Source organism: Amyelois transitella, chromosome 24, assembly GCF_032362555.1.
Source record: "Amyelois transitella isolate CPQ chromosome 24, ilAmyTran1.1, whole genome shotgun sequence".
NCBI classification, from domain to species: domain Eukaryota; kingdom Metazoa; phylum Arthropoda; class Insecta; order Lepidoptera; family Pyralidae; genus Amyelois; species Amyelois transitella.
The window spans coordinates 789,480-816,201 of NC_083527.1; the positions used below are offsets into that span (position 1 = coordinate 789,480).

General features: G+C 36.8%; 4 protein-coding genes across 8 annotated transcripts; 2 read left to right on the forward strand and 2 right to left on the reverse strand.

Moving 5' to 3' along the window:
- On the reverse strand, window positions 1–11,743 carry LOC106137995 (reticulon-4-interacting protein 1, mitochondrial). Its single transcript, XM_060951298.1, has 12 exons — window positions 11,410–11,743; window positions 9,988–10,068; window positions 8,896–9,061; window positions 7,594–7,764; window positions 6,781–6,921; window positions 5,986–6,100; window positions 4,985–5,113; window positions 4,342–4,463; window positions 2,968–3,130; window positions 2,021–2,141; window positions 1,526–1,645; window positions 1–447 (listed from the first exon to the last, which is right to left on the reverse strand). Exons 1-12 carry the CDS (start codon window positions 11,455–11,457, stop codon window positions 361–363), a joined length of 1,464 nt encoding a protein of 487 aa, XP_060807281.1. The 5' UTR covers window positions 11,458–11,743; the 3' UTR covers window positions 1–360.
- Window positions 11,744–12,065: 322 nt separating this feature from the next.
- On the reverse strand, window positions 12,066–21,284 carry LOC106137989 (hypodermin-A). 5 transcript variants are annotated; one of them, XM_060951233.1, is made up of 8 exons: window positions 21,116–21,284; window positions 15,577–15,721; window positions 15,045–15,122; window positions 14,566–14,710; window positions 13,980–14,093; window positions 13,445–13,606; window positions 12,893–13,018; window positions 12,066–12,434 (listed from the first exon to the last, which is right to left on the reverse strand). In XM_060951233.1, exons 2-8 carry the CDS (start codon window positions 15,669–15,671, stop codon window positions 12,321–12,323), a joined length of 834 nt encoding a protein of 277 aa, XP_060807216.1. In that variant the 5' UTR covers window positions 15,672–15,721; window positions 21,116–21,284; the 3' UTR covers window positions 12,066–12,320. The 5 variants fall into 5 exon arrangements, with proteins under 5 accessions (XP_060807216.1, XP_060807213.1, XP_060807215.1 ...); XM_060951230.1 differs by lacking the exon at window positions 21,116–21,284 and adding an exon at window positions 17,886–18,074; XM_060951232.1 differs by lacking the exon at window positions 21,116–21,284 and adding an exon at window positions 17,485–17,719.
- On the forward strand, window positions 16,735–19,349 carry LOC132903296 (trypsin-7-like). The gene is made up of 5 exons (XM_060951228.1): window positions 16,735–17,445; window positions 17,684–17,861; window positions 18,115–18,370; window positions 18,521–18,703; window positions 19,085–19,349. The coding sequence occupies exons 1-5, from the start codon at window positions 16,998–17,000 to the stop codon at window positions 19,244–19,246; spliced, it is 1,227 nt and encodes a 408-aa protein (XP_060807211.1). The 5' UTR covers window positions 16,735–16,997; the 3' UTR covers window positions 19,247–19,349.
- Window positions 21,285–21,989: 705 nt separating the features above from the next.
- LOC106138010 (facilitated trehalose transporter Tret1) lies at window positions 21,990–26,530 on the forward strand. The gene is made up of 7 exons (XM_060951263.1): window positions 21,990–22,199; window positions 22,645–22,874; window positions 23,107–23,430; window positions 23,603–23,735; window positions 24,308–24,525; window positions 24,995–25,189; window positions 25,782–26,530. Exons 1-7 carry the CDS (start codon window positions 22,136–22,138, stop codon window positions 26,001–26,003), a joined length of 1,386 nt encoding a protein of 461 aa, XP_060807246.1. The 5' UTR covers window positions 21,990–22,135; the 3' UTR covers window positions 26,004–26,530.
- The last annotated feature ends 192 nt before the right edge of the window (window positions 26,531–26,722 follow it).

Sequence of the window (26,722 nt, forward strand, 5' to 3'; positions counted from 1 at the left end):
ATCATTTTCCGAAGTCGCTTTAAAAAAAGCATCTTTCATCTCACTCTCTCTACAAATCGAGTAAATATATCCTCAGAAAATTTCACAAAACGTAATCCCATATTTTTATCATTTTCCGAAGTCGCTTTAAAAAATAACATCTCTCATCTCCCTCTCTTTACAAATCGAGTAAATATATCCAAGAAAGTTCCATCCCTTACGGGGTAGACAGAGCCAACAATCTTGAAAAGACTGATAGGCCACGTTCAGCTGTTTGGCTTAATGATAGAATTGCGATTCAAATAGTGACGGGTTGCTAGCCCATCGCCTAAAAGAAGAATCCCAAGTAATAATAATAATAATCAAATAATCCCATATTTTTTATGGGAATCTCACGACGGTGGTGCCGAGCGCGTCCTCGCTGCAGGCGTGCGCCAGCGCACTCTCGTAGTCCTGCGGTAAGTACACCTGAGGGGAAAACACATCAGTTACTGCTTCAAAATCAATTTTATTATCTTCATAGTCTAAGATAAATAGTGAATTCCATTCGCTGACAATAAAATGGTACAGTTCCATGATAGAACTATTTATAATAAATTTTTTTTACACTATAAATAATATAATAATAATAAATACCTATATGGTGGTTAAGCAAAACGGCAACTCAGGCAATTCCGGTTTTCGGCACCAATAAAAATTAAAGAATACGACCACTCCGTCTCGTTCCCATGGATGTCGTAAAATTCAACTAAGGGATAGGCTTACAAACTTGACATTCCTCTTTTAGGCGTTGTTCTAGCAACCTGTCACTATTTGAATCTCAATACTATCAATAAGCCAAATAGCTGAACGTGGCCCAGCCTGCAGTCATTTCAAGACCGCAGGCTCTGTCTACCCCGCAAGGGATATAGACGTGACTATGCGTATGTATGTATGTATGTGTCCTCGAAAAACCAGCGTTGTGGTTACCACCACAACATTATGCTGAGAGGAAGCCTTTTTGATATTCACAAAAACGCACATATTGTAAAATCCTGTTACTTAGTACAGTTAAGTTTGTGATATCAAATAAAATATTTTTCTTTCTTTTTTCTTCCTTTCTACATACATACATACATAAAATCACGCCTCTTTCCCGGAGGGGTAGGCAGAGACTACCTCTTTCCACTTGCCACGATCTCTGCATATACTTCCTTCGCTTCATCCACATTCATATCTCTCTTCATGCAAGTTCGGCGGTTTCGGATACTTTTGACCTGACCCTTTACCAGGGCGTCCTTAATTTGATCAAGATACGTTCGTCTAGGTCTTCCCACTCCGACCTTTCCCTCCACACCCTCCATGTATATCTGCTTAGTCGACCTGTTTTCATGTTTGTTTTCTTCCTTTATAAAAAGGTTACGTCAATAAGTGATTTGAAAACAGGTTGACTAAGCAGATATACATGGAGGGTGTGGAGGGAAAGGTCGGAGTGGGAAGACCTAGACGAACATATCTTGATCAAATTAAGGACGTCCTGGGTTACCTTACATAGGTAAAACTTTACCTTGTCCAGCACAGGCGCTACCACCCCCGAGTCCACCAGCTGCGCAAGAGTTTCCAGACCTTCAGTCAGTCTATATTTGTCCTCCAGCCAGTCAGTGTGCGTTCCCAACCCCACTAGCCACTGCAAAAGATAATGTCAAGTGAAAATGCTGCAGTGTAGTTTGTTCCGCCGCTTCTTCTACACATGCGATTTGGAGGCAGTAGTGTATGTGACGTCTATAAGTGATATCTTGTATCCAATTTTGAAAATAAATCTATTGTAATGATTAATTGAATTTGGTTAACATGCTACATTAAATTTAAAAAATTATAGTTTATTATTGTAAACATTTATGTAACATAGAAATATTCAAGTTTATTTCGTTACCAAGTAATAGTTCAATTTGTTGTTCATGCGCTGCAATGTATTAGTTATATAAATAATTTTAGGAAGCACTTCATTGTTTAAAATCTATTTTAACTCGGAAAGAAGGAAAGAGATAGAAGTATAACTCACCCTCAACAGTCTAAAGGTGTAGAAAGAGACGCCGAACGCGAATGCCAATGGCATCGGCAGCCGGTCAGTGATGAGAGGCTTCGGTCGCAAGTCGATCACTGAGTTTCGCGGCGCTGTTGCTCTGAACACAAATACAAATTCAAACATTTTATTCATTACTAGCTGTGTCCGCGGCCACGTCCGCGTGGAATAGTTATTTTGGGCAACATTGAAGCCCTCAAAGATGAATAATTTCACCCGTTTCTTTCATGTTTTCATTTATTCTTCGCTCCTAATAGTTGCAGCGTGATGTTATATAGCCTAAAGCCTTCCTCGATAAATGGTCTATTCAACGCAAAAATAATTTTTCAATTCGAACCAGTAGTGCCTGAGATTAGCGCGTTCAAACAAACCACAACTTCAAAACCAAACGTCTAATTTTAATCATTCAAAGACCAAACATTATCTACATAAACTGTACTTATTGATGAAATTATTTATTTTGATAAGGATTAATAGCATGAGTAAAAAAAAACGCGTTTAAATGTTGACCAAAAAAAAAAACAAGATTTTTAAATAATAATGTGGTTGTTGTGCTTCACTCGACATAGATAGGTATAGTGTGTCGCGAACTTTTTTGTAGATATTTATAAGATCTACAATTAATTAAAACATTTTATGGTTCTATCTTTTGTAGTTTAGGCAGCGTACGCAAAATAAGTAACTTTTTGGTTGATTTTTTTCAGTTTGTGTCCGAAAAATCCAAATATATTACGGAACCCAATTTTTTTCCAAAATAAAATATAGTCTATGTTACTCGTGGATAATGTAGCTTTCGAATGGTGAAAGAATTATCTTAATAATCGGTCCAGTAGTTTTTGAGCCTATTCATTACAACCAAATAAACAAACAAAGTTTTCCTCTTTATAATATTAGTGTAGATAGTGTAGATAGATTTAGATGTATACTTGAGTATGGCGGCGGCGGGCGGCGGCGCGGCGGGCGTGCGGGGCGGCCCGCCGCACAGCAGCGCGGCGTCCCACGGCCCGCAGCGCGCCGCGTGCTGCCGCAGCAGCGACCACGGGCACTCGGCCGGCGACGAGTTCTCTGGCTCTATGAACTCATGCGCCCCTGGTACATTTTATTGGAACGATCAGCTCCCCGGAAAGATATTTACATATTTATATCACACGTCACGTCACGTCAAGTCACGTCTATATCGCTTGCGGGGTAGACAGCAGGTAGGTAGCAATAGTCTTAAAATTACTGATAGGCCACGTTCAGCTTTTCGGCTTGATGATAGAATTGAGATTGAAATAGTGACAGGTTGCTAGCCTGTCGCCTAAAAGAAGAATCCCAAGTTTATAAATCTATCCCTTAGTCGCCTTTTACGACATTCGTGGCAAAGAGATGGAGTGGTCCTATTCTTTCTTTTCTAATGGTGCCGGAAACCACACGGCACTTGACACGACACGACAATCTGTTATCATCTAGTAAAAAAGATCTGGTACCATCAGATTGAGATGGATTTAAAATCAGAGGCCTAAATGAGAAATTAGCAATCTACAAACTCATGTGCCCCTGGTACATTACAGTTGCGCATTTTCCCGGAATCAGACCTACGTAAGTTAAAACAAAATGGCGGCGTCATTGGATTAAAGATACGAATTTTTGTTAAGTACGTATGTATGTTTTATGTTCTTAACATAAAACATCTCGCACTAGATTGAAAGAAAATGCCGCTTCTAAAGTCATTGTGTGAACCCAGGAACAACGACATTGTGTGAACCCAACCAACAATAAGTTCTGAAGCTCCTACAAATTCATGTGATCCTGGTACACATTGGGAATCACTTTTAAAACACTTGATTCCTGCACAACCTGATAGCATTTATAAAGACCGTATGGAGAGTAGTTCAGATCTATACATACATACATATGGTACGTGACCATATATATGTATTTATAGATCTGAACTCCCCTGAAGGGTTAGAAATAGCCAACAGTCTTGAAAAGACTGATAGACCATGTTCAGCTTTTCGGCTTGATGATAGAATTGAGATTGAAATAGTGACAGGTTGCTAGCCTGTCGCCTAAAAGAAGAATTCCAAGTTTATAAGTCTATCCCTTAGTCGCCTTTTACGATATCCATGAGAAAGGGATGGAGTGGTTCTATTTTTTTTTTGTTTTGGTGCCGGGAACCACACGGCACAAATTTTCTCACGCTATCATTAAGCCAAACAGCTGAACGTGGCCTATCAGTCTCTTCAACACTGTTGTCTCTGTCTACCCCGCAAGGGACATAGACGTGACCATATATATGTACAGTATGTACGTCTCACCAAGTTGAAGCAGCGCCCTGGCGGCGGCGGGCGCGGCGAGCACGCTGGCGCGCGCGCCCCACGCCGCCAGCAGCTGCAGCAGCGCGCAGCCCTCGCCGCTCGCCGCGCCGCTTATCACCACGCTGCAACGTGTGTGTACACGTCTTTATTACTAACGGGGTAGGTAGGGTCGGCGGTCTCGAGACTCAAAGGATATTCTTCAAAACGAACAAAATGTAGCCTATCAGCTTTATTTAGACTGTTGTCTCCGTCTACCCCGCAAGGGATATAGACGTGATTGTATGTATGTATTGTATATGCTACTCGCCAAAAGGGCTTTATATTCTTTTTTTTTGCATTATTACATTTCCTTACTTTATTTCTTTCGGATTTATGGTTTTTTTTTTTGAGATATAGATAAATAATTAGGTAAATGCTGTTTTAAATTATATGTGTAAACTATTTATGTAATGTATTACATATTTTGTTACTTATTTAGCTATTTTGTCAATTTGTTATGTTGTCAACACAACTTATATGTTTTTGGTAAATTTTTCGGCACTATTTGTCTATTTTATATGTAATTCTTATTGTAAAAATGTTGTAATGACTGTTTGTGTCGAAATAAACTAAAAAATAAATAAATATATATATGTATACGAACCGTTTCCCCTTAGCGGCGTTCGGCGTGAGTCTGAGTCGGTCTAGCGCGGACAGCGCGAGCGCGCCGCCCGCCACCAGCGCGGCCGCCGCGTCCGCCGCCGCGCCGCGCGGACGCTTGCTCACGCGCGTACTGACACAACAAAATACTACGTTCTACACTATTATACATTACTAGGGTTGAAAAAAGCGCGCGCGTACTGACACAACAAATACTACGTTCTACACTATTATACATTACTAGGGTTGAAAAAAAGCGGGAAATTTTCCTGTTTTTTTCAAATTCCCTCGTATTTATTCAAGTTTTTTACCGAAAGTTTCAAGAAATATAAGATTGAAATATTTCATGTTTTTTATTAGTAATAAAACGGTAAAAAACGTTTCTTTCACCGAAAAAACAATTTGTTTCTTTCGGAATTTTCAACGCTATTCATGACTAGAGGCCGCCTGCGACTTTGTCCGCGTGGAAACCCTATCAATTGGGCGGGAACTCCGGGATACAAAGTTTCTACTCACACTACGTTCTACACTTTTATTCATTACTAGAGGCCGCCCGCGACTTCTTCTGCGTGGTATAGTTGTTTTGGACATCATTGAAGGAATAATTTTCGAATCGAAAATCGAAGATGAATAATTTTCCCCGTTTATTTTCCATTATTTCATCGCTCTTAAAAGTTGCAGCGTGATGTTGTATAGCCTAAAGCCTTCGATAAGCGATAAATGGTCTATTCGACTCAAAAAAAATTTTTCAATTAGAATCAATAGTTTCTGAGATTAGCGCGTTCAAACAAACAAACAAACAAACTCTACAGCTTAATAATATTAATATAGATACAAAAGAACACAAAAATACAGTAAATTTTTTGTTGCAATTGTAACGAGCAAAGAAATAATGGAATATATGAAAAAAAAAACTGGGAAAATTATATACCACGCGGACGATGTCGCGGACACAGGTAGTGTACAATAAAGATATAACAAATAAACCTGCTAAAAAGAATTAACCTGCGTATGGTGAGCAGTTCCGAGGCGGCGCCGCCCGCCCACTCGCTGACGCAGCCCCACACCTCGTCGCCCAGCTCCAGGGACGCCACCCCGGGACCCACGTCCAGCACCACGCCTGCTCGTAGAAAGAAAGAAAGAAGATTATTTTATTCGATATCACCAGATCTCGGAATAGGTAGATTGAATTGGGGTCAATGAACTGAAACGTATATATTAATATGGACATGCCTTGCGGGATTGCGGGATTTGTAAATTATTAAGATTTTTTCCGGAATTTTTACAAGTGGGATGAAGAATATATTAGTGGTAGCTGTTTTCCCCTGACTTCGTTCACGTAAATTGTAGTCCTATGTTACCCGCGGACAATGTAGTTTACTGTAAGTGCAAGTACTGAAACGGAATCCCGGAAAAGAGGCTTATCCATGTTATGCTTTCTATGGTAATTCATGATGCAAGTACATAAAATCAATCTACCTATTCCAATCTCTGGATATCACAAACTTAACTATACTAATTTAACGGCTTCTGTGGCGCAGCGGTAATACGCTTGTCTGTGACACCGGAGGTCCCGGGTTCGAATCCCGGCCAGGGCATGATGAGAAAAGAACTTTTTCTGATTGTCCTGGGTCTTGGATGTTTATTTATATAAGTATTTATTATAAAATATAGTATCGTTGAGTTAGTATCTCGTAACACAAGTCTCGAACTTACTTCGAGGCTAACTCAATCTGTGTAATTTGTCCGGTATACATTTATTTGTCCCCGTATATATTTATATGTAATGTGATGTATGACCTGCGAATCCCCGGCCCAGCGTGACGTGCCCGCGGCCCACGAGCGCCCGCAGGCCGGCGCCGCGGCCGCGCAGCACGCAGCGGTCCACTGCGCACGCGCTGAACGCCTGCACGCGGACGAGGACTTCGCCTGCGCCCGCGCCTGCCGTAGGTAAATAAGGTTTGATCGTGTTAACGCCGCGTTAAAAAACAGTGGATAACTAACAATAATTATAGAGAAAATTAAAAACTATTTAAAGTAAACCTTATTATAATGAAATATTATAATCTAACGGTGCGTACAGATTATGTAACAAGTAACTGTGCCCGCAACTTCGTCCGCGTGGAATAGTTTTAGGCATCATTAAAGATTTTTTTTTCACATTTACCATTATTTCTTCGCTCCTAAAAGTTGCAGCGTGATGTTATAAAGCATAAAGCCTTCCTCGATAAATAGTCTTTCTTTGGATAAATTTCTGATTACATCACAAGACTGCCCAGTTGCACATATTGTCTTCAATATAAAAAAAGCCATAAGAAATATTTATTAAATAGTGCCGTGTGGTTCCCGGCACCAATACAAAAAATAATAGGACCACTCCATCTCTTTCCCATGGATGTCGTAAAAGGCGACTAAGGGATAGGCTTACAAACCTGTCACTATTTGAATCCCAATTCTATCATTAAGCCAAATAGCTGAACGTGGCCATTCAGTCTTTTCAAGACTATTAGCTCTGTCTACCCCGCAAGGGATATAGACGTGACCATATGTACCTATGTATGTATGTAGAATTAATTCAGAAGTACTAGGCTATCATAAAATCAAGACACTCACTCGGCGCCACGGCGTCTTCTACCAGTAACACAGAATGGTCGGGTTGTGTGTGCAAAGCCCGAGCGTGCGGCCCCGAGGGCTCCCGCGCGGCCGCACGGAGCCCTACGCACAGCCCGGCACTCCCGCCTATAGCCGCGCCCATCACGAAGATTATCACGCTGCGACGCCATACTGAAACATAGAATAGAATAGGTTTATTTTCAAAATTGGATACGAGGTATCACTTGTTGTCGTCACATCGCTTAAATCTAATTATATCTACTACTGCTGCCAAAGCGCATGTGTAGAAGATGCGGCGGAACAAACTACACTGCAGCATTTTCATCGATATTTTAATTTGTGCCCTGTGGTTCCCGGCAACAATAAAAAAAGAATAGGATCGCTCTTTCTCTTTCCCATGGATGTCGTAAAAGGTCACTAAGGGATAGGCTTATTAAACTTGGGATTCCTCTTTTAGGCGATGAGCTAGCAACCTGTCACTATTTGAATCTCAATTCTATCACCAAGCCAAAAAGCTGAATATGACCTATCAGTGTTTTCTAGACTGTTGGCTCTGTCTACCCCGCAAGGGATATAGACGTGACTTTATTTATTTATGTATGATATTTTAACCGACTTCTCAAAATTCTAATTGTGTTGTTCCTTGATCCCTTGGCAACCTTGCACCGGAACCAAACCAATATCCGGATTCTGATTCTCTTCTCTCGATGACGTCTCGATGATTTCTCTTTCAGCATCGATAATCGAATGAAGAAGAAGAAGAAGAAGAAGTTATGAATGTGGATGAAGCGAAGGAAACATGCAGAGATTGTGGCAAGTGGAAAGAGGTAGTCTCTGCCTACCCATCCGGGAAAGACGGACCGGACAGACTTCGTTCCGTCAAAAATAATTGTAATGTAGCTGTATTTTGTTCTTGCCTATTTTATAATCGGGCAAAAAATATAAATTTGAAAAAATATGATTGTATTTGAATTTTGTACAGCGATAATAAAGTGCATTTAAATATTATGACGTTTTGAACACACCTACAGTTCTTAGACAACAGTGAACTTTATATGAAAGCAATAAAGCTCATATTAACTCTACGTTTTAGTTAGAAAACTTTTGGGGCTGTTTAGGGTTTTTCCGACAATAATTCTAATCTTTCTCCCCGTAAAAACCATCCACGAACTTCCACGAACATTTAAAAAAAAGAATTGGCCAAATTGGTCCAGTCTTTGTTGAGTTATGCGCTTACCAACACATTCTGCGATTCATTTTTATATTATGTATGTATATGTATGTATCGGTAATCGAACTCACCCCTGTCTTTGAACAGGGCCACCAGCTCCTCGTAGAGTAGGACGGGCGACAGGGGCGGCGCGCCCTCCCTGATGCGCTGCACCGCGTCCGCCGTCCAGGCCGCGATGCGCTCCCTACCTTCCACTATCAGCTCGTTCTGCCATAGCTCACGGAAGGCTTCGCGGATCTGCGGGAATAGATATTCCACTTCATTTCTGGTACCGCAGGAAATTAAAGAAATACTCTTTTAGTGCCGTGTGGTTCCCGGCATCAAAACAAAAAAAAAATTATTAAAAACTTAAAATCAAAAAATCAATCATCACAAAACTGTATCGTGAATAGTTTTGAACTACCGACCATAGACTAACTACTAGATTACTAATTATACAATGTTACATAAACTGATATTGAAACGATATCATGTCAATGCTAATAAGTACACATACTTAATCTGCCTTTGTTTTTTTGATTGTGAGGCTGAAGTTCACTTCTTTTAGTAACTTTAAAAAAAATACACTATTAAAAATATATTTATATCCGTGAGTAAAATGAAAAATGCTGACATAGTGAATTACTTTTAGCATGAACCGAATTTTTTTTTAGTAATGTATTTTTTATTAAGGCATTTCAAGATTATTTACCTTCTTTCAAGTACCCAAAAAAATGGACCAGACAAAACATCCTACTAATATAATAAATGCAAAAGTTTGTGAGAATAAATGTTTGTTACTCATTCACACAAATACTACTGAACTGACTATGATGAAATTTCGTATATATGTAGGTAGCTGAAGACCAAGAATAACAAATATAATTACATGTATATGTTGTATATGTAACCCGTTCATCCATCTCAGTTTGGTCCAAAGGTTCGACTAGTAGGGACTGCCTTATAGCATTAATTCCACCTGTTGTACATTTTACGTGCATAAAGTTTAAAGACAACAAAAAAAGGCCATTAAGCTTTACAGATGAATGTGGCCTTTCAGTCATTTCCTGACTATTGGCTCTGTCTACCCCGTAAGAGATATAGACGTAATTATATGTGTGTATGTAAATGTAAAAAATGTGTCTATGATTGCCATTCCACCTAGACATGATGAAGAGACTCACCTTAGAAATGGCATCGGATGTCTGATTGAAGGCATCTTGGACTCGCGATTTTCCCCCATTTGCAGCAGTTTTGGCTGCTATCTGCGGATGAAATTAATGACAATATTACAGTTTCTTTCATTACAGTGCCTTATGTATGTATGCGACCCTGTTACTAAAACTGCTGTCACTCTGTCACCAGGATGTATTTCATAAATCATAATAGCTAGAAAACGGAAATTAACAAATTGTGTATTTCCATTGCAGCTATAACAAGAAATATTTAAAAAATTTAATTATTGAGTGTGTCCCCATACAATAAACATGATGTTTTCATATTTTTGCTCAATATTAATAAGGGCAACAGGCAGATATGCTTAAAATGTTATACAAAATATTTGTTTCCTTAACTTTCAAAATAAATAATTAAGTAAATATAAAGTTGTTATTTATACAACAAATATCATTTTTAAGCAATTTTAATTAACAGTGGTAGAATAAATGATGATGACGGTACGGAACCCTTTGTATGCGAGACCAATTCGCACTTGGTTAGTCTTTTAAAATTAAATTGTCCAATTCACTTCATAGAAAATTTAGGTACTTACATAAAATATGAATCCCCTAGCTGCTATTGTGAAAAACTTGTAACAGCTTATTTTCATAATAGCTTTACATCCATGAGAGTCAAAGAGCAATCTTTTTTTTAATTTGTTTATGGTTGAGCCATAATAGCTTATTTACTAATGTTGTGAAAATCACATTATTTCATAGATATTATAAAACACAGAAGAAATAAACCTTTGTTTTTCAATTATTTTTTATTTATATATCACACTACTAACTTTTTTATGTTAAATACAAGGTACAGTACTTGTGTGAGAGAGTAAAATATGTAAACTAAGTTATGACTAAGTTTGTAAGTCATTTGGTAATTTAATGTTGTATGAAATGACACATCATTTTGGGCTTAATAGCAGGGACAAATACATTCCATAATCAATAATTACAATCTAAATTACCACTAATTATGTAGTGGCCTTAAATAAATTAAAAAAAATAGTGTAATCATAATAATTTGGGACTGTTTTCAGATGGTGCTTTATTGGAATCTACATAATATACCCTCTATTTTTTTTTGTGATTCCTTCCCTATTAGTATGTAAGTACAGTTAAAAGTTATATTGGTTTGTAAGTAAAATGTTTACCTTATGTCTTCACAATAGAATTACATAAGCTCAGGGTCATTTTATGTAGGACAATGACATCCCATTAACACAAACAACAATCACTCATAATTTAACTCGTATTTAACCAATATTCATAGGAAATCTTTCACAACAAACTTTTTCGAAACTTTATAAGAAACGTCACAATCCGAAGTCATTTAATTTCGCGCGCATTCTACCAGGAGAACATAAGTTGCAAAGAAGTTAGACTTACATGCAATGCTTCCAGTTTTTCTCCAGCCCTGTTCTTCAGCTCATCCATATCAGGTGTAGGCGATAGAGGATGGTTTAACTAGTTGGCGCGCGTAGTAAAATGCATATTAAACCTTAACCTTTGGTCAATCCGGCCTAAATAATTTGAAGACAAAAATAGATCTGTATGTCATCGGCATCACCGCCCGAGCGACTTTTGAAGCTGGCGAGAAGTACAACACACTACATTTAAACTATTTTTGGACAATTTTGGACCGGGATAGTGCTGGATGTTACGTAAAATAAGAATTTTTGTCTTATCCAAACATAACCCCTAGGGTTTATGAGGGTGACAGAATTTGACATTTAATTGAATGACAGATTGACAATTTGTTGACAGTAAAATTACAAAACTGTGCTCTGGATACAGGGTTTTTGAGTACCTTTATTTCTCTGCGATATTTCTGTTCTCTATTTTTACTTTGGATCACATACACGTGATGTAAAAATTATTCCCTATTCATAAATATAGTACCTAATATTTATATCCCTATTGCCATGCTTTTTGTTATTTTGTTTTTTAGTGTATGTTAAAAAAATATAACCATGATATTTGTGTACATCAAGTACATGCTTCAAAAAAGGTAAAAAGCCGGTCAAATAATAAAACAACAAAAATAACAAAATATAGGTTTGGAGTTATTTAATTGAGGTACCTACTAAATTTGACACTTGTTTACAATTCATACTAACTAAATTATACTTAACATTTCTACTGATTAAAATAAACACAGTATTTTCAAAATAATATAGATCCATTATAAATGCAATCAATTCATTACATTAATATTAATGACATAGAATAAACAATTTCGTTAAAAGTAAGTAAGATTAAATATGATATAAACAGAGACATAATTCTGAGAGATTTTTTCATTCCGTGTCAAAAGGTATAGCGTTCTCGCCACTGTCCGCGCTGTCAATATGGTCATGGTCAGACACCACTCCCATCAGGATCTTATCAATCCAGCCGCGGCTGTAGGACACCTGAAAAAATTACTTCGGCTCTAAATACTAGGTATTATAAATGTGAAGGTGCTTTTGTTATTTGTCCGACTTTCCCGCCAAAATCATTGAACCAATCTCATCAAGTACGGAGAAGGACATAAGGTACTTTTTACTTGGGCAGAGCCGCGGGTGCAAATATAATTCTTCTCTGCTTCTCCTGCCCCCATAGACACGAACGATGATATGGTATTAAGTATATCTTCATTTCCCTCACTTTAATTTTGAGGTTAACCGTAGAGCAAAGATAAAGGGGAAAGATTGATTATCTTCCTATCAAAATTCGTGGGGGATGGGAAGTTAGCAAACGAGACGAACGCTAGGAGGAATAAAAAAAAATAGGTATATAAATATATAAATGAGTATAAGTCAGTAACTTATTATAACATCACAAACGAAGTTAGCCATAGCTGAGAAAATAAAGTCAATCGTCCAAATACCTTTGCAAACACCCCAGGTTTAGACTTGAAAGCGCACTCCTCTGTTCCAGAAAACAGCGCTATCCCAAATAGTGTCCCGGCTCTGTTTAGACCACTAAATAATACCGCAGGGTTGCCTGTGTCACCCTGGAAAAATGGTCACGATTATTAAAAATCTTGAAAACGAAATAATACATAAAAATTCAAAATGCTACAGTCATAAAAGTTACAGTTTAAAAACCAGTTTTATTTACTGTTAACCGGAGAAAAACGTCATTAGGCGCACCTCCGCTCTTACGGAGAGAGAAAACATTGTAAGGAAACTTGCATATTCTAGCAACTGGATGGAAAGAAAGTCCAATATTATGAGTAAGGTTGCCAAGGATAAGACGCTTCATGTAAAACTGACTTACTCAATCCAGGTTAATGGTCAAAAGTATAGTGAGGTACTATCTCCTGCAAAGGTTGCAGAAGTAAGATAGGAGTAGCTCACCTAAATTTGATTACCCAATCCAGGTTAATTGTTAATAGTATGATTATATACTAGGAGAACATAAAAGAAGACATACTAACAGCACACAAAGCCACCCCTTTGACGATACTCTGCAGACACATGTGGTCCTGCTGCAATCGGTAGTCATTGCCGTACACGAGTCTACATTCACTTCGCGGCACTTCTCGCACTATCATCCTCCTTAGCTCCTGGAATACACCTTCTCTGATTTGTCCTGTTGTCTGTGAAGGAAAAACTTAATATTAAAAAGAAATTGGGATAAGACTTGGACCTTTCATCGAGAGCGTGATTTTAATGATGACTTTTTTGGAGGTCTGTTATCACGATACTGATATAATAGATTGACTCCGGGCTTCTCTTAAGAAAGGACAAAATTAAAAATATTAAAAGCCAGAAAAGGATTTAGGTACAAGTACTCCCAACCCATGATTTAATTCAATATGAAATAGAATACATACATTATGTAGATAAGTTTTATAGAAAAACAAAACTAGGAACCCAATCACCACGTAGAAGAAGCGGCGGAACTTTATCAGCTGACAACCTTTACTTACATAATTTTGATAGTAATAACAACCTTCATATTTAACTCACCACAGAACCATATCCAGTGACGACTACTTCACCAAACATGGGCGGGAGGTCGGAATTCTCTGATGGCAGCGAAACAGGCTTAATGCGGGCATTCGGCAAGACTGGCAAATTCATCTAGAAGGGAATAGAATACCTATATTAGTTAAACTTTGTTGCTTTGCATCAAATAATACTTTGAAGTTTACCTTAGATTATTTCTAAAATAGCTGTTAGAACAGCCTTGTCAAGGGCAAGGATATCATATTTGATAGCATGCATCGCATTGACATGCAAGTTGTGTTAGTAGCGGTAGTAATGATTTAGCGAAGATTTTTCGCCTAGGGATCCGCGGATACTGTAGAATACTTTGCTTGTCTTCCCAGAATTTTTCTTTTTTGAGGCTTGAGATCGTCCACATGGAATAAGTAGACGAGATCACATTCTGAGTAGTCTATTATATAGTTAAATTCAATCTATTCAAATACTTAGAAAATAAGTAATAGTACCTATACTTACTATGTACTAAATCTACTTATTATTAGTATCCATATGGTGAGTTACTACGAGTATGACTATGAATATATGACTATCCTGCTGTGTTACGAACCTTAATCATAGCCAGATTATGTTCAGGGTAATACTGGTCAATTTTATAGTCTGGATGAAGCTGGATGTCGACGACGGAGAGCAGCTGACCGCCGAAGTCTCGAAACACGGAGCCGACACGAACGGACACTTCTTCTTTGGTTACGCTGTTAAAATAAATAAGATATTTTTTATTTTTATTGCGAAATATTTCTTTTTGGGCATTTTTTTTAATTTATACATACATACATACATACATATAATCACGTCTATTCCCTTGCGGGGTAGACAGAGCCAACAGTCTCGAAAAGACTGATAGGCCACGTTCAGCTATTTGGCTTTAAGATAGAATTGAGATTCAAAATTTGTGACAGGTTGCTAGCCCATCGCCTAAAAGAATCCCAATTTTATAAGCCTACCCCTTAGTCGCTACTACCGCTGCGCCACAGAGGCCGTCAAATGATGAGATGGTGAGATGAACATGATGTAAAATAAACTTACTAATCAAAACATTGAGCCGCTGTCAGAATCCACTGCCTGCTGACCAGGGCTCCGCCACACCAATGCTTGTTATGCAACCTAAAAGTTAATTATTTAAATATGAAGACATTTCTAGTTTAGACAGATATTAGAAGAGAGTAATGTATATAATATGTTGGAATGTAAAGTTAAATTACTAAATGAAACTATTTTTTTATAAGGAAGTAATTCTTGTATATAAAATTCTCGTGTCACAATGTTCGTTCCCGTACTCCTCAGAAACGGCTTGAATTGAATTGAGTAGGTCTGAGAATAGGCCAAGATCTATTTTTCATAGCCACAAAATGCAAAACAACGTTTGCCTAGACAGCTAGGTAGTATAAGTATAAATTTGAAAAATATAAACATGGTAACGAATTCTTGAACTTCACACATTTTGTGTCATCTGTAGAGATGGTTCATTTCTTTGTTCTTTTTTTAGTTTTCCCGTATGAGATTTGTATTTAGTGTTTAGATTATTGGTTGCCCAAGGGAATGTAATAATTTTATTCACCTTATTGATACCGTGTAAGGATAGTCTTCGAGGCACACCAGTCCAGTTTCAGTCGTCAGTCTTTTTCTCCTTACATGCGTCAAGTCTTCCTCCATTTTTGGCGGGAACTCGCATTCTAGCTCCTGCTTTGTTTTATTATATGAAGCTGAAAAAGTAAGTGTCTTTAAGTCAGAAATTTGAAAAAAAAAGCAACCAAGTGCTTGCCCGACTCATGATCGGAGGGTACCGTATATTTTCATCGATAAGATCCCATATTTTTAAGACTACTTGAATACTTGTTTGATATGAAAATTTTACAAATTCTATAGACACTTACAAACAATTTTTCACTGCATACACTGAGGTAAACATATATTAATACAAATATAGGTAGGTTCTATATTATGTATGAAAAAAATCATGATGTACATAATAATATGTAACTTACCACTATCTACAGATAACTTAAAACTAAAGAATATTATCAAACACAATATGATCATTATAAAAAACTGTCCATCTTCCAAGAAATCACAGTAACTAGTGAACCTTAGCCGTTGATTACAAAATCCTAGGACCCTATATGTATAGTTAGGTAACTGTTATAGTAGAGAACAATAGTATTAAACACAAACATTTAAGTTAATCATGGTAAGATTTCTAAACATACCAAGCTGGAATGGGAGTGTTTAGAAAATTTTAAAAGGGCATGCTAGTGACTTTGATTCTTATGGTAATATAACAGAATAATTTGTGATCGAGTGGTGCTGGAGTTTGCTTAATGATCCGGGCGAAGTGGGTTCGAATCCCGCGGAAATTAAACACAAAGTCATTTTTCAGGGTGGGATATAAAAAATATGATTAACAAAAGCAAACTGTACTGATATGGGCTTACCTAAATGAAATTACAGAAATATAGCTTATCCGCCACAATAATAATTAAGCTATAAATGTGTAAAGCAGTAGGCAGAAGCTGTATCCATAAACGTAATATGTGTAAATGTATGTATAAATGTAAAACATTTCCCTAAATTTATGCACGTTAAATGTACAACAATTGGACTTAATATGATGGCCACTGTTAAACAAAACTTTAGACTAAACTGAGATAGGTAGTATATACGTAGGCTTTCCTTTGGAAAAGATTCTAAGAAACTATCAAAGGAGCAAAGTCCTGGGTAACAGGTGAATACCTATAAAATTAATTAAAGCACCTCAAAATATCATCACATAGGTACTTGAATGGTGTTTGTGTTAAACACAAACTTTTGTTATTTTTCCTACTATTGTTCAGTGATGGACAATGTACAATCGGTCAACTTTTTTAAATTTAAGTATTTAACACCTGGTTTTGAATTGTTGTTCCTAGTCCAATTTGGATTTTTCAAAATGTCTCAGGTACTTCATTAAATTCTTATAACAACAGTAAATATTAAAATAAAATGTTGAAATTGAAAATTCTTGTGTGCGTAATATTTATTAATAACGTTTATAGCGACCGAACAAGTCCTGATATAAGTGATTACGATTCACTCAATACAGAAGACAATGAGATTTCATTTGAAAAAGGCAATAATGAAGAAACAACAAATCTGTTCAATTTAGATAACAATAACTTAGAAAAACGAGATTCAAATGAAACAATTGAATCAGGAAATGACGATAATAATGTAACTGAAAAAATAGACACAGCAAATACAATTACTGAAATAGCAAGCGACGTAGTCACAGAAATAGGAGATTCAAAATCAATCAAAACTAAAGATCTTCTGAATTCAAATTATACATTTATTCAAAATCACAAAAACATCTCAGTAACAGACAAGTCAGTAAGAAATCAACCTCAAGTGAAATTAGATACAACGGATAGTAACGAGATTAAGCGATTTGGTAAGTTTTTTCTATGATTTGTACAAAAAATAAATATACCACTTGGAACTTAAGTGTCTTCTCAGCTACAATTAAAAATGTTTTCATACGTGTCAAAACATACACACGTGTAAAATCTACACACATTACACCTTCACCTACGTAAGGTGACACAAAAATAAATAGCACTGCTGACTATGTATCAACTTAACAAAATTTTATTACGATATCGTTTAAAGAACTATTTTTTCTTTTTCAGATGAATCAAGGCGAACTCTGTTCAAGAATTGCAAGGACCGAATCAATGACGATCTTTGTCGAAACACATTGATAGATTACCCGTACGCTGTCTCTATTCAAAAGTTGGGTGCGCACTACGCAACAGGAGCTTTGTTGGATAAAAGATGGATTTTGACTGTTGCTGGTGAATTTTATACGTAAGTCATCCTTTGTTTTAGTACCTTGAGAGCTAGGTGTTCATCTATTTGACCTCATTGGTGAAGTGGTAATTGAAGTGGTTCATCATCTGTGTTTGTCGGTTGCATCATTAGCGATGTAGCTTCAAAGCCCAATTCCATAAGTGGTAATGAAACAAAGGGACCTATGGGGTTTCTTTTCTATCAGGGCAACTTAATTCTGGCTATACATCCAATCCTATAACTGTTAAAATAAACGTGTTTTTTGTTTCAGTGTCAGAGAATCAATAAAATTATTTAGAGTGCGCCTAGGCTCAGTAAACTGCAAAAGAGGTGGCTTGGTAGTTCCTCTTCAAGAGGTAAACATCCACCCGTTGTACGTCCCAGGAAAGGCAGGGTATGACCTCGCGCTGTTGAGGATGGGGGAGGCTGTAAACTTTACTGACTATATCAGGCCGATAAAGCTGTCTGAAGCCAAGGAGAAAGTGATAAGCGCCAAATTCTTGGCTACATATTGGCCGAGGCTAATTGTAAGTAGGAGATTTTGTATATCTAAAATAGCGCATATTTTCAAAGTCTTCCTGTGTTTTGTAGTTATCAGTAACAAGGTAGTTAAGCAATCAACTAGCACTGAATGTCGATTAGAATAGGCCTAACTACAACAATAAATTTAATTTTAGGTAAAAGGCGAACTGCTCCCTCAGAACGCCAGTGAAAGAACTAAATCGACCAGTTTAAGAGTGTCAACCCAGCGGCTTATTGGCGGGCAATTCTGTCGGAAAATGATGCTGGAGATGAACGAACATCTGCAAGAAGGCAGTTTGTGCCTCAAGCCCCTGGTCACTCATCACAGCTTGTGCTTGGTAAGATTATTGGCTGTCATCAACGATTCAACACTAAGGATCATATTAACAGTCGCAAGTGTGTAATAACATTTTCGATGCTATCAGTATTATGCATCTTGATTCATGTCCTACCTAATACTAATAGCTCTTGAATTTCTTGATGACAATGCTAACAAAATAAATCAAAATACCTACTTTATAGTAGACTACTGATTTTCAATCGACAAACGTTCAGGCTAAATGTTTGACTGGTAGATAATGCCATTAGCATTAAGTCCGCCAATTGTGCTAGTTATTTGTATTATGTGTTACAAACGCAATGAAGTTAAGGCTCGTATAGATTTCAGTACGATCAATATTAATTTTAACTTCTTCACTATAATTTTATTTCTTTCACAGCCTGACCCTGGAGCTCCCATAGCAGCAGACGACGGTCTCTGGGGCATCACCTCGGGGTGGACGTCGAAATTGTGTTATATGGTTCCAGGGCCTACGATCTTCACAAGAATCTCCTCGCCACTCGTGCGATCCTGGTTAGAAACCCAACTTCTGGGGCCATAGTTTACTTAGTAATTAATTACATAAATTTTAACACACAAGTACCTTTCTACTTTTAAAATGGTGATGTATTTGTAATGGAATAACGCGAGAGCTCCAAAATAGATTAAGTCATTAAATTAATAGATTTATTATTTGTTGTTAAATAAGGTGATATTTGTATAAATTTTATAATTCATTTGTACATTTTCAATAAAATTTATTTTTTACATTTATTGTTTTTATTACGTTGCTGTGTAATGGGGATTTATTCCAGTCTGATACTACTAAGTTTTGATCCCAGTGGGATCACGATTATTTTATTTATTTTTTTATTCCCGTCGGATACCACTTGCATAATATACCAGTGGGATCAACTATAGTTAACAAAGGATGATGAAGAACAATTAATATTAGTCATATGGTGTTAGGCTTCATTAGTTTCTCACTAAGTGACAATATCATTCTGCAAATTATACATTATTCGATCATGCGCATTATGTATTGTTAATAAAGAATTAAGAAATACTTTAATTTGTATGTAAATAGACAGAAATATATCATGACTCCAAATAGCAATAAATTACTACGTAGTGTTTGCTTTTTAAATCACAAGATCGGAGCAGATGTTACGTACGTTTTCAATTGTTTACTATTTCAAATAATATGACAGTGTAATCTTACGTCCCTTAGCGATAGTAACACTGTCAAAAGTTTTAGGAAAAATAATAGTTTTATATAATTAGCAAAATAAATAAACGCTATATTTAATCACGTTTTAGCAGAGTTTCTTTATAATATTTTGATACCTACACAGCTCTGTTGCTTGTAGCCATGTGAATTCTAATATTCTAGCAGAGAAAAAAAGGGCTATCTAGATCTGAGATACTGATGGAAGTGGCTGAGAATGTAAATACAAAAAGAGTTAACGAACTTTGAGTTATACATGGTGCCTATGATATCATAATATGAGGAGTTGTACCTTCCATCATCAGCTCATTCACATGGGATGATGACTATCAGACGCAAATACTTAAACAGATCTATGAAATTGTCAAAAACGTAATTGCCTGTAAATTTGAGGTTTGCCCTTGATTTCCCTGGAATACCATCATCAGATCCTGACTAGGTAACAACGGGACCAACTTGAAAGTATACTCTACCGAACAAAAACTGTATGTTGCTTGCTCGCGTGTCAGCTCTCCCTCTAACCTGTTCATACTGGTAAATAATAAAAAAAACTAAAAATATTGTTTACAAGGAAATCCTGTAAGGCCTCTTCGTCCTATAAATCCTGTTTTTTTTTTTCTTTTGAGACGATGATTTTGTCTCGCTTTACTTTTTCTATATAGATTTGTATGTATACTAATATTATAAAGAGGAACAATCTATTTTTTATATGTTTGTTTGTTTACACATGTAATCGATAAACTCCGAAACTACTGAATCGATTTCAAACATTCACCATTAGAAAGCTACATCATCCCTGAGTAACACAGGCTATATTTAATTCCAGTTGTAACAAGATTTCAGCCTGTGGAAGAAAAAGCCCTGTCGAGATCATTAAAAAACGCTATATATAACCGAATTACACGTGGGCGAAGCCGCGGGCGGAAAACTAGTCATAATATAGGGATTCTAAAAGCATGTGCATTATACTTAATTAATGGAAGGGTCTTTTTATAATTATTATTAGGTACCCCTCTAAGATTTATACTAAAATTATTATTATTTTCAATTACTTATTTTTGACTGAATATTATATTTTAAAATTCAACATTATACATACATATTACATTACTATATATTAAAATAAAATATATAAAAAAGAATGGCATAAGTAGAAAACAACACAAAACAATTTTAATTTGAGTAACTGAAACGTCGCATCACCCAAAAAACAAAGCGGTACTCCTCTGGGATGTACACTAAGCCCTTTGTTTTTTTACTACAACACCACTGAATAAGTTCAATAACTAAAACAACTGAAACCGCCTGAATCTGCTTCGATTCGCGCAAACCACCGATAAGAGAAAAAGTAAATAAACATAAAGGTGCACCACAAGGATGCATCTTAAGCCCGCTTATATTTATTCTTACTTTGTTGACAGTTTCTCTAAATATTATCGGGAATTACATTCATAATACGTAACTTGTACGTTGTAACCTTACCTATAAACATATTTGCTTTCACAAAGTAAATAAGCAAGCCACATTTGCACAAGACGTACCTACTGAATGTAAATAATATCATGTCACATTTATTTGTTGAGAGCAAATTTGTGAACAATATTTTATCGGAGACAATCGGAGTATCCCCAACATTTTCTATTTTTGGATGGAGCATAGGGTTGAACATAAAATTGAAAACTTCGTTCAGAATCGGTAGTTATAATAATGATGATAAGTGTTAAGAATTTTAATCCCAAAAAATTAACTTTTTACTATAATAGGAATAGTTGATACGTATAAGATTACAATAACAATAGGTACATATTAGTAGTTAAGCTAAACTTTAGCTTCTAAATAAAGAAGGTATAAAACTAGAAAAAACTTTAAAGCCAATTAGTCATTAAGCACAATAATTTGAATGAATAAATAAATATATTAATTGTTACCTAAAATAATGTAAGAATTGTTTATGACAACTGATTTTTTTAAATAATTCATCAAACAGTAGTTTTGAATTACAAACATTGTTTAACTTCAATAAATAATTTTGACCATCCCTGATGAAAACGTCGTATAAAAGAGATGCTATCTTACGAATCGTAATAATTTATCATCAAAAATGGGTAGAAACCGGTAGCAACAGAAGTTTAAAAAAATCTAGATAGAAATTAAGAAAAAATAGAGATAAATAGACTGAAATAAATAAAATATAGTAAAATTAAAATATAAATAAATAGGAAAATGAAAAGTGATATCAAAATGAATAAAGGACATACTTATGTGCAATGGATGGTTGCTTTTGTAGGTAAGTACGTACATACATATAATCACGTCTTTATCTTGCGAGGTAGGCAGAGCCAACAATATCGTGTTTTTTTTAAATAAAATGTAGTTTTTTAAGAAGACTTGGATTAAAGTTGCAGTTTCGAAAATAATCCAAACCGTTGAAAAAGTACATTAAATTATTATCTTAATTATTAAAATTAAAACTAAAATTACTTATTAAAAAAAAGATGAACAAACTAAAATCAATTTAACAAATAGTACAGTCCCAGCATAGCATCAACTTGCGGGAGTGTGCCCAAAAAGGCTGGCAGGGTTACCATTCAAAATGGCAATGCTGCCAGCCTTTCTGGGCTTCTCTAAGCTAGATAATTTCCAGATGGGCCCACGGTCCCAGAGTTGAGAAAATAAGTAAGAATCTACGTAGATACGTAGAATGATGTCAATTTATCAATTGTTAATTTCAGCCGAGATAACCCTTCTGACCTATGGACTCCAAGCAGGATGGATGTCTCCCATGAAGACAGTTCTCCAATCAGATTCGTCACCAGCTGGCAGGCCGCTCACAGACATGGAGATGACCTGGGTGGCTAGTGTGCTACCGCTCGCTGGAGTGGTGGGGGTGCCACTGTATGTTTATATAGCTGACAATTACGGAAGAAAAGTGGGGGTGTTAGTGATGGCTATTATGCAAATGGTAATTCATATTTGAAGTAATTATGACTTCTCCTTCTTTGTTTCCGGGAAAGTTTATCGACACGTTCGATTTTAATCACTCGGAATGCATTTGGCGTTGTCTCCGTACGGTACAGGCATCCTAAAACGTTGCAAGTCTTTATGGCTGACTCTTTTTATGATTTCAATTCTTTCTTGAATAAAAATTGGAAAATTGACCCTCATAATTATAACAATTAACTTTCCCTTTTCAGAGTTGCTGGATATTGAAACTGTCAACTACCAGTGTCACCAGTCTCATCATTGCCAGAATCCTAGGAGGCATTCCAGCTGGTGGTTGCTTCCAGCTCATCCCAGTCTACATTAAAGAAATAAGCCAGGACAGCATTAGAGGAATGCTGGTTTCCATGTTCCTCCTTATGCAGAACATTGGGATTTTCATGATATATGCCATGGGAGCGTACTTGGATTACTGCACAGTTCTCTGGATTGTTCTGGCGATATCAGTGGTGTCTGTCGTGGCGCTCATCAAAGCTCCTGAGAGTCCTTCGTTCCTGGTGAAGATGGGTAAATATGAGGTACGATAATCAATATCAATAATGAAGATTTATAAAACCTTTCCACTACAAAGTAACTAGGTGGCTGATGATAGACGGACAAGAATGCCAGATGCAGAAACTTAGTTGGCATGTAAGTTGGTATATTCTATCAGAATATAAGTTGTTATTAAAATATTACGTTTCTTTTCAGGAAGCAGCTTCAACTGCAGCGTTTTTGCGAGGGTTGGACATGAGCGACAAGGAGATCCAAAATGAACTCAACTGCATGAAAGAGGACGACAGACAATTCAAAGCTCTTCCCGATGTTACAGTCCTCACTATTTGTAAGTACAATCACAAATGTTCTGTTTAAGGAGTATGTATGATCAACATTCTCTTTGTCATTTAGATGCTTAGCTGTCCTAAGGTTTGAGATTCATAACAATACTATCAGGACTACGCCTAGCTTTGAAACTTATACCCAGACATGCTTTAAGGAAGAACTATTTATCAAATACCTTCAGTATTACGGATTCTTTTACAAACATTTTTTTTTTGCTTTTATAAGGCAATCTGGAGTTATATCACCACCGGATCTGATTATCATTAGTACATACATACATACATACATATGGTCACGTCCATATCCCATGCGGGGTAGACAGAGCCAACAGTCTTGAAGACTAAATGGCCACGTTCAGCTATTTGGCTTAATGATAGAATTGAGATTCAAATAGTGACAGGTGCGTGGTTGTACATCGCCTAAAAGAAGAATCCAAAGTTTATAAGCCTATCCCTTAGTCGCCTTTTACGACATCCATGGGAAAGAGATGGAGTGGTCCTATTCTTTTTTTGTATTGGTGCCGGGAACCTCACGGCACTTAATTATCATTTGTTGTTTTTGTTATCTTTCCAGTCAAAAACAGGTCCTCCCGCACCGGCGTCCTCCTCGTCCTCCTCATCATCAGCATGCAAGCCATGAACGGCAACTTCGCGATCGTCACGTACGCCTCATCCATTATGGCGGCGTCTGGAGTCACCTTGAGTCCAGAGCTGCAGACGCTCAGTATACCCATTGTGATGATTGTGGGTTCGTTCGTGTCTATGAGCTGTGTGGACAAGTTTGGTAGGAAGGTAAGATTACTAAAAATTTTGTCCATTTTGTTCAGTCTTCGTCACATATGTTTTCTCCATCATTGCGGTATCTGGAGTCACCTTGATTTCGGAGATGCAGACGCTGAGTATACCCAACCCATTGTAATAATTTTGGGCTCGTTCGTATTTATGAGCTGTGAAGACAAGTTTGGTTGGAAGGCGAGATTCTAAGGCATGGTTATTATTTGACGCTTTTAGACAATACCTACATCAAAAATGATTTTTGATAGAAATGACCAATATATTTGAACGAACTGAATAATCATGAATAATTCAAATAGATTTATGCGCTGACAGATATTGTTTCGTAAGAAGACCATATGTATATCAGGGAAATTACCACCACTAGTGCGTGAGGTGGTTTAGATTAGAGATCTGAACTCATGCAGTTTGGTTTACTGATTTGCATCAATAACTCCATGATTATACTTACTACTTTTCCTTCCAGACAATACTAGCTTTGGCATTCGCACTCACCACCGCGTCACTGGTCGGTCTCGGCTCAGTCCTGACGGTTCAGCATCACGGAGGCAGTCTCCCAAGCTGGTTGCCGGTCGCATCCATCATCACGTCTGTATGGTCGTATGCTGCTGGAGTGTCGCCTATGCCTTACGTCATCATGTCAGAAATGTTTAACTTCCAAGTGAGTGTTTTTGATTTATTCTTGGTTATGTTCCTAGTCCGAGCGAAATAAAACGCGAAGCCCAAGACCGAGCGGGATGGCGACGCACTGTGGATGCCCTCTGCCCCAGCTAGGGGACATAGGACCTTAAGTCAAGTAAGTTATGTTCCTAGTTGGTATCGAGGTTAAGTCTTTAGGATGATTGAACATTTGGCGGGGTTATAGATAGGTGTAGCGTGTATTATGCTATCCATCCCTTTAAAGGGAATGGGAATGAAAAAGTCTTAACCCAAAACGGGTATTCAAACGAACACTACGCATAACTTGCAGAAGTCAAGAGGCTTTTAAAGACTTACAAGTCTAATGGTTTTCGATTCGTGAAACCCGATGCTTGTCTCTGAACCACAAGTTCCGTTTTCGGTCTCTAGTCACGTTCACGTCATTATTTACAGATCAACCAACAAATTACTATACTGGCTCTCTCTGAAAAAATAGATTTGGTTTGCGGAACACTTGCACGTAAAAGTATCGATAGTGTAATTTTGTGATACTAATAACGAATTAACGAGCACAATCCATGTCATTTCTTCTAAAATATCGATTTCATTTACAGATCCGAGCGAAAGTATTGGGCTGCATAGTGTCTTACGCGTGGTTCATATCATTCGTCCAACTCTTCGCCTTCACACCAACCGCTGTTACGCTTGGTCTTCACAACACTATGTACTGCTTCGCCGCTGTCAATCTGATCGGGGTTTTCTTGACTTTGGTAGTGGTTCCAGAGACCAGGGGGAAGAGTGTCGAGGAGATTGAGAGGATGTTGGCTAAGAAATGAATGAAGAGAAGGCCGCGCTGTACGGACAGCGTACTGATGAACGTATAGGTACTATGTACTATACATATACTATGTGTACTACTATATTGTATGGCAAAATATAATAATACCTTGTCAATGTGTAAAATTTTGAAACCTGTGGACTAAATATTTTTTGTATTAAGGTGTAAAAATACGTAAGATAGAAGAAGAAATAACTTATTTTAACTTCTTATTTGTTGATTTTATATTCTGCGGTACGAATTAACATTTCGCGAAAAAAGTAAATATTTGAGTGATAAAATTAAATAATTTAAATAAAATAATTTACTTTGATAGGTTACAGGTAGGGTAGGTACGAGAAGTGTGTAAATAGCTATTAAGATTATTATTAGCTACCAATGCTGGACGTTGAAACAAAAATAAATAGGCTGGACCTATGTAAATGTTTTCGTAATTATAATTCATATGGGTAATCATTGTATAATGTAAATATATTATTTTGTTTTGTTAAGTAATAAAACAAGCACCAACCTTATTTTATTTAATTTTGTAGTCTCCTTTTGTACCTTTCATTCTTGTATTTAATCAAAATTTCATGTTTTCAAGATAAAAATTCCTAACCTTTTAGGAAATTTATACCTACTCTACAAATAAAAATAAAAATAATATTTGCCTCCGTCTGCTGACTCCGATCTATGCCTCTGAGAAAGTGATATAATTTAATGGTTATGTTGTGA

Coding starts and splice junctions, on each gene's coding strand:
- LOC106137995 (XM_060951298.1), bottom strand. CDS start 11,457: ATGGATGAGCTGAAGAACAGGGCTGGAGAAAAACTGGAAGCATTGCAT. Junction 9,062..9,987: donor CATCCGATGCCATTTCTAAG/GTGAGTCTCTTC, acceptor CTATTCCCGCAG/ATCCGCGAAGCCTTCCGTGA. Junction 5,114..5,985: donor GAACTGCTCACCATACGCAG/GTTAATTCTTTT, acceptor TTGTTGTGTCAG/TACGCGCGTGAGCAAGCGTC.
- LOC106137989 (XM_060951229.1), bottom strand. CDS start 16,058: ATGATCATATTGTGTTTGATAATATTCTTTAGTTTTAAGTTATCTGTA. Junction 15,123..15,576: donor CCTTACACGGTATCAATAAG/GTGAATAAAATT, acceptor ATTAACTTTTAG/GTTGCATAACAAGCATTGGT. Junction 14,094..14,565: donor ATAATCTGGCTATGATTAAG/GTTCGTAACACA, acceptor ATTCCCTTCTAG/ATGAATTTGCCAGTCTTGCC.
- LOC132903296 (XM_060951228.1), top strand. CDS start 16,998: ATGTTGAAATTGAAAATTCTTGTGTGCGTAATATTTATTAATAACGTT. Junction 17,446..17,683: donor TAACGAGATTAAGCGATTTG/GTAAGTTTTTTC, acceptor TTTCTTTTTCAG/ATGAATCAAGGCGAACTCTG. Junction 18,371..18,520: donor CATATTGGCCGAGGCTAATT/GTAAGTAGGAGA, acceptor ATTTAATTTTAG/GTAAAAGGCGAACTGCTCCC.
- LOC106138010 (XM_060951263.1), top strand. CDS start 22,136: ATGAAAAGTGATATCAAAATGAATAAAGGACATACTTATGTGCAATGG. Junction 23,736..24,307: donor TGTTACAGTCCTCACTATTT/GTAAGTACAATC, acceptor TTATCTTTCCAG/TCAAAAACAGGTCCTCCCGC. Junction 25,190..25,781: donor CAGAAATGTTTAACTTCCAA/GTGAGTGTTTTT, acceptor TTTCATTTACAG/ATCCGAGCGAAAGTATTGGG.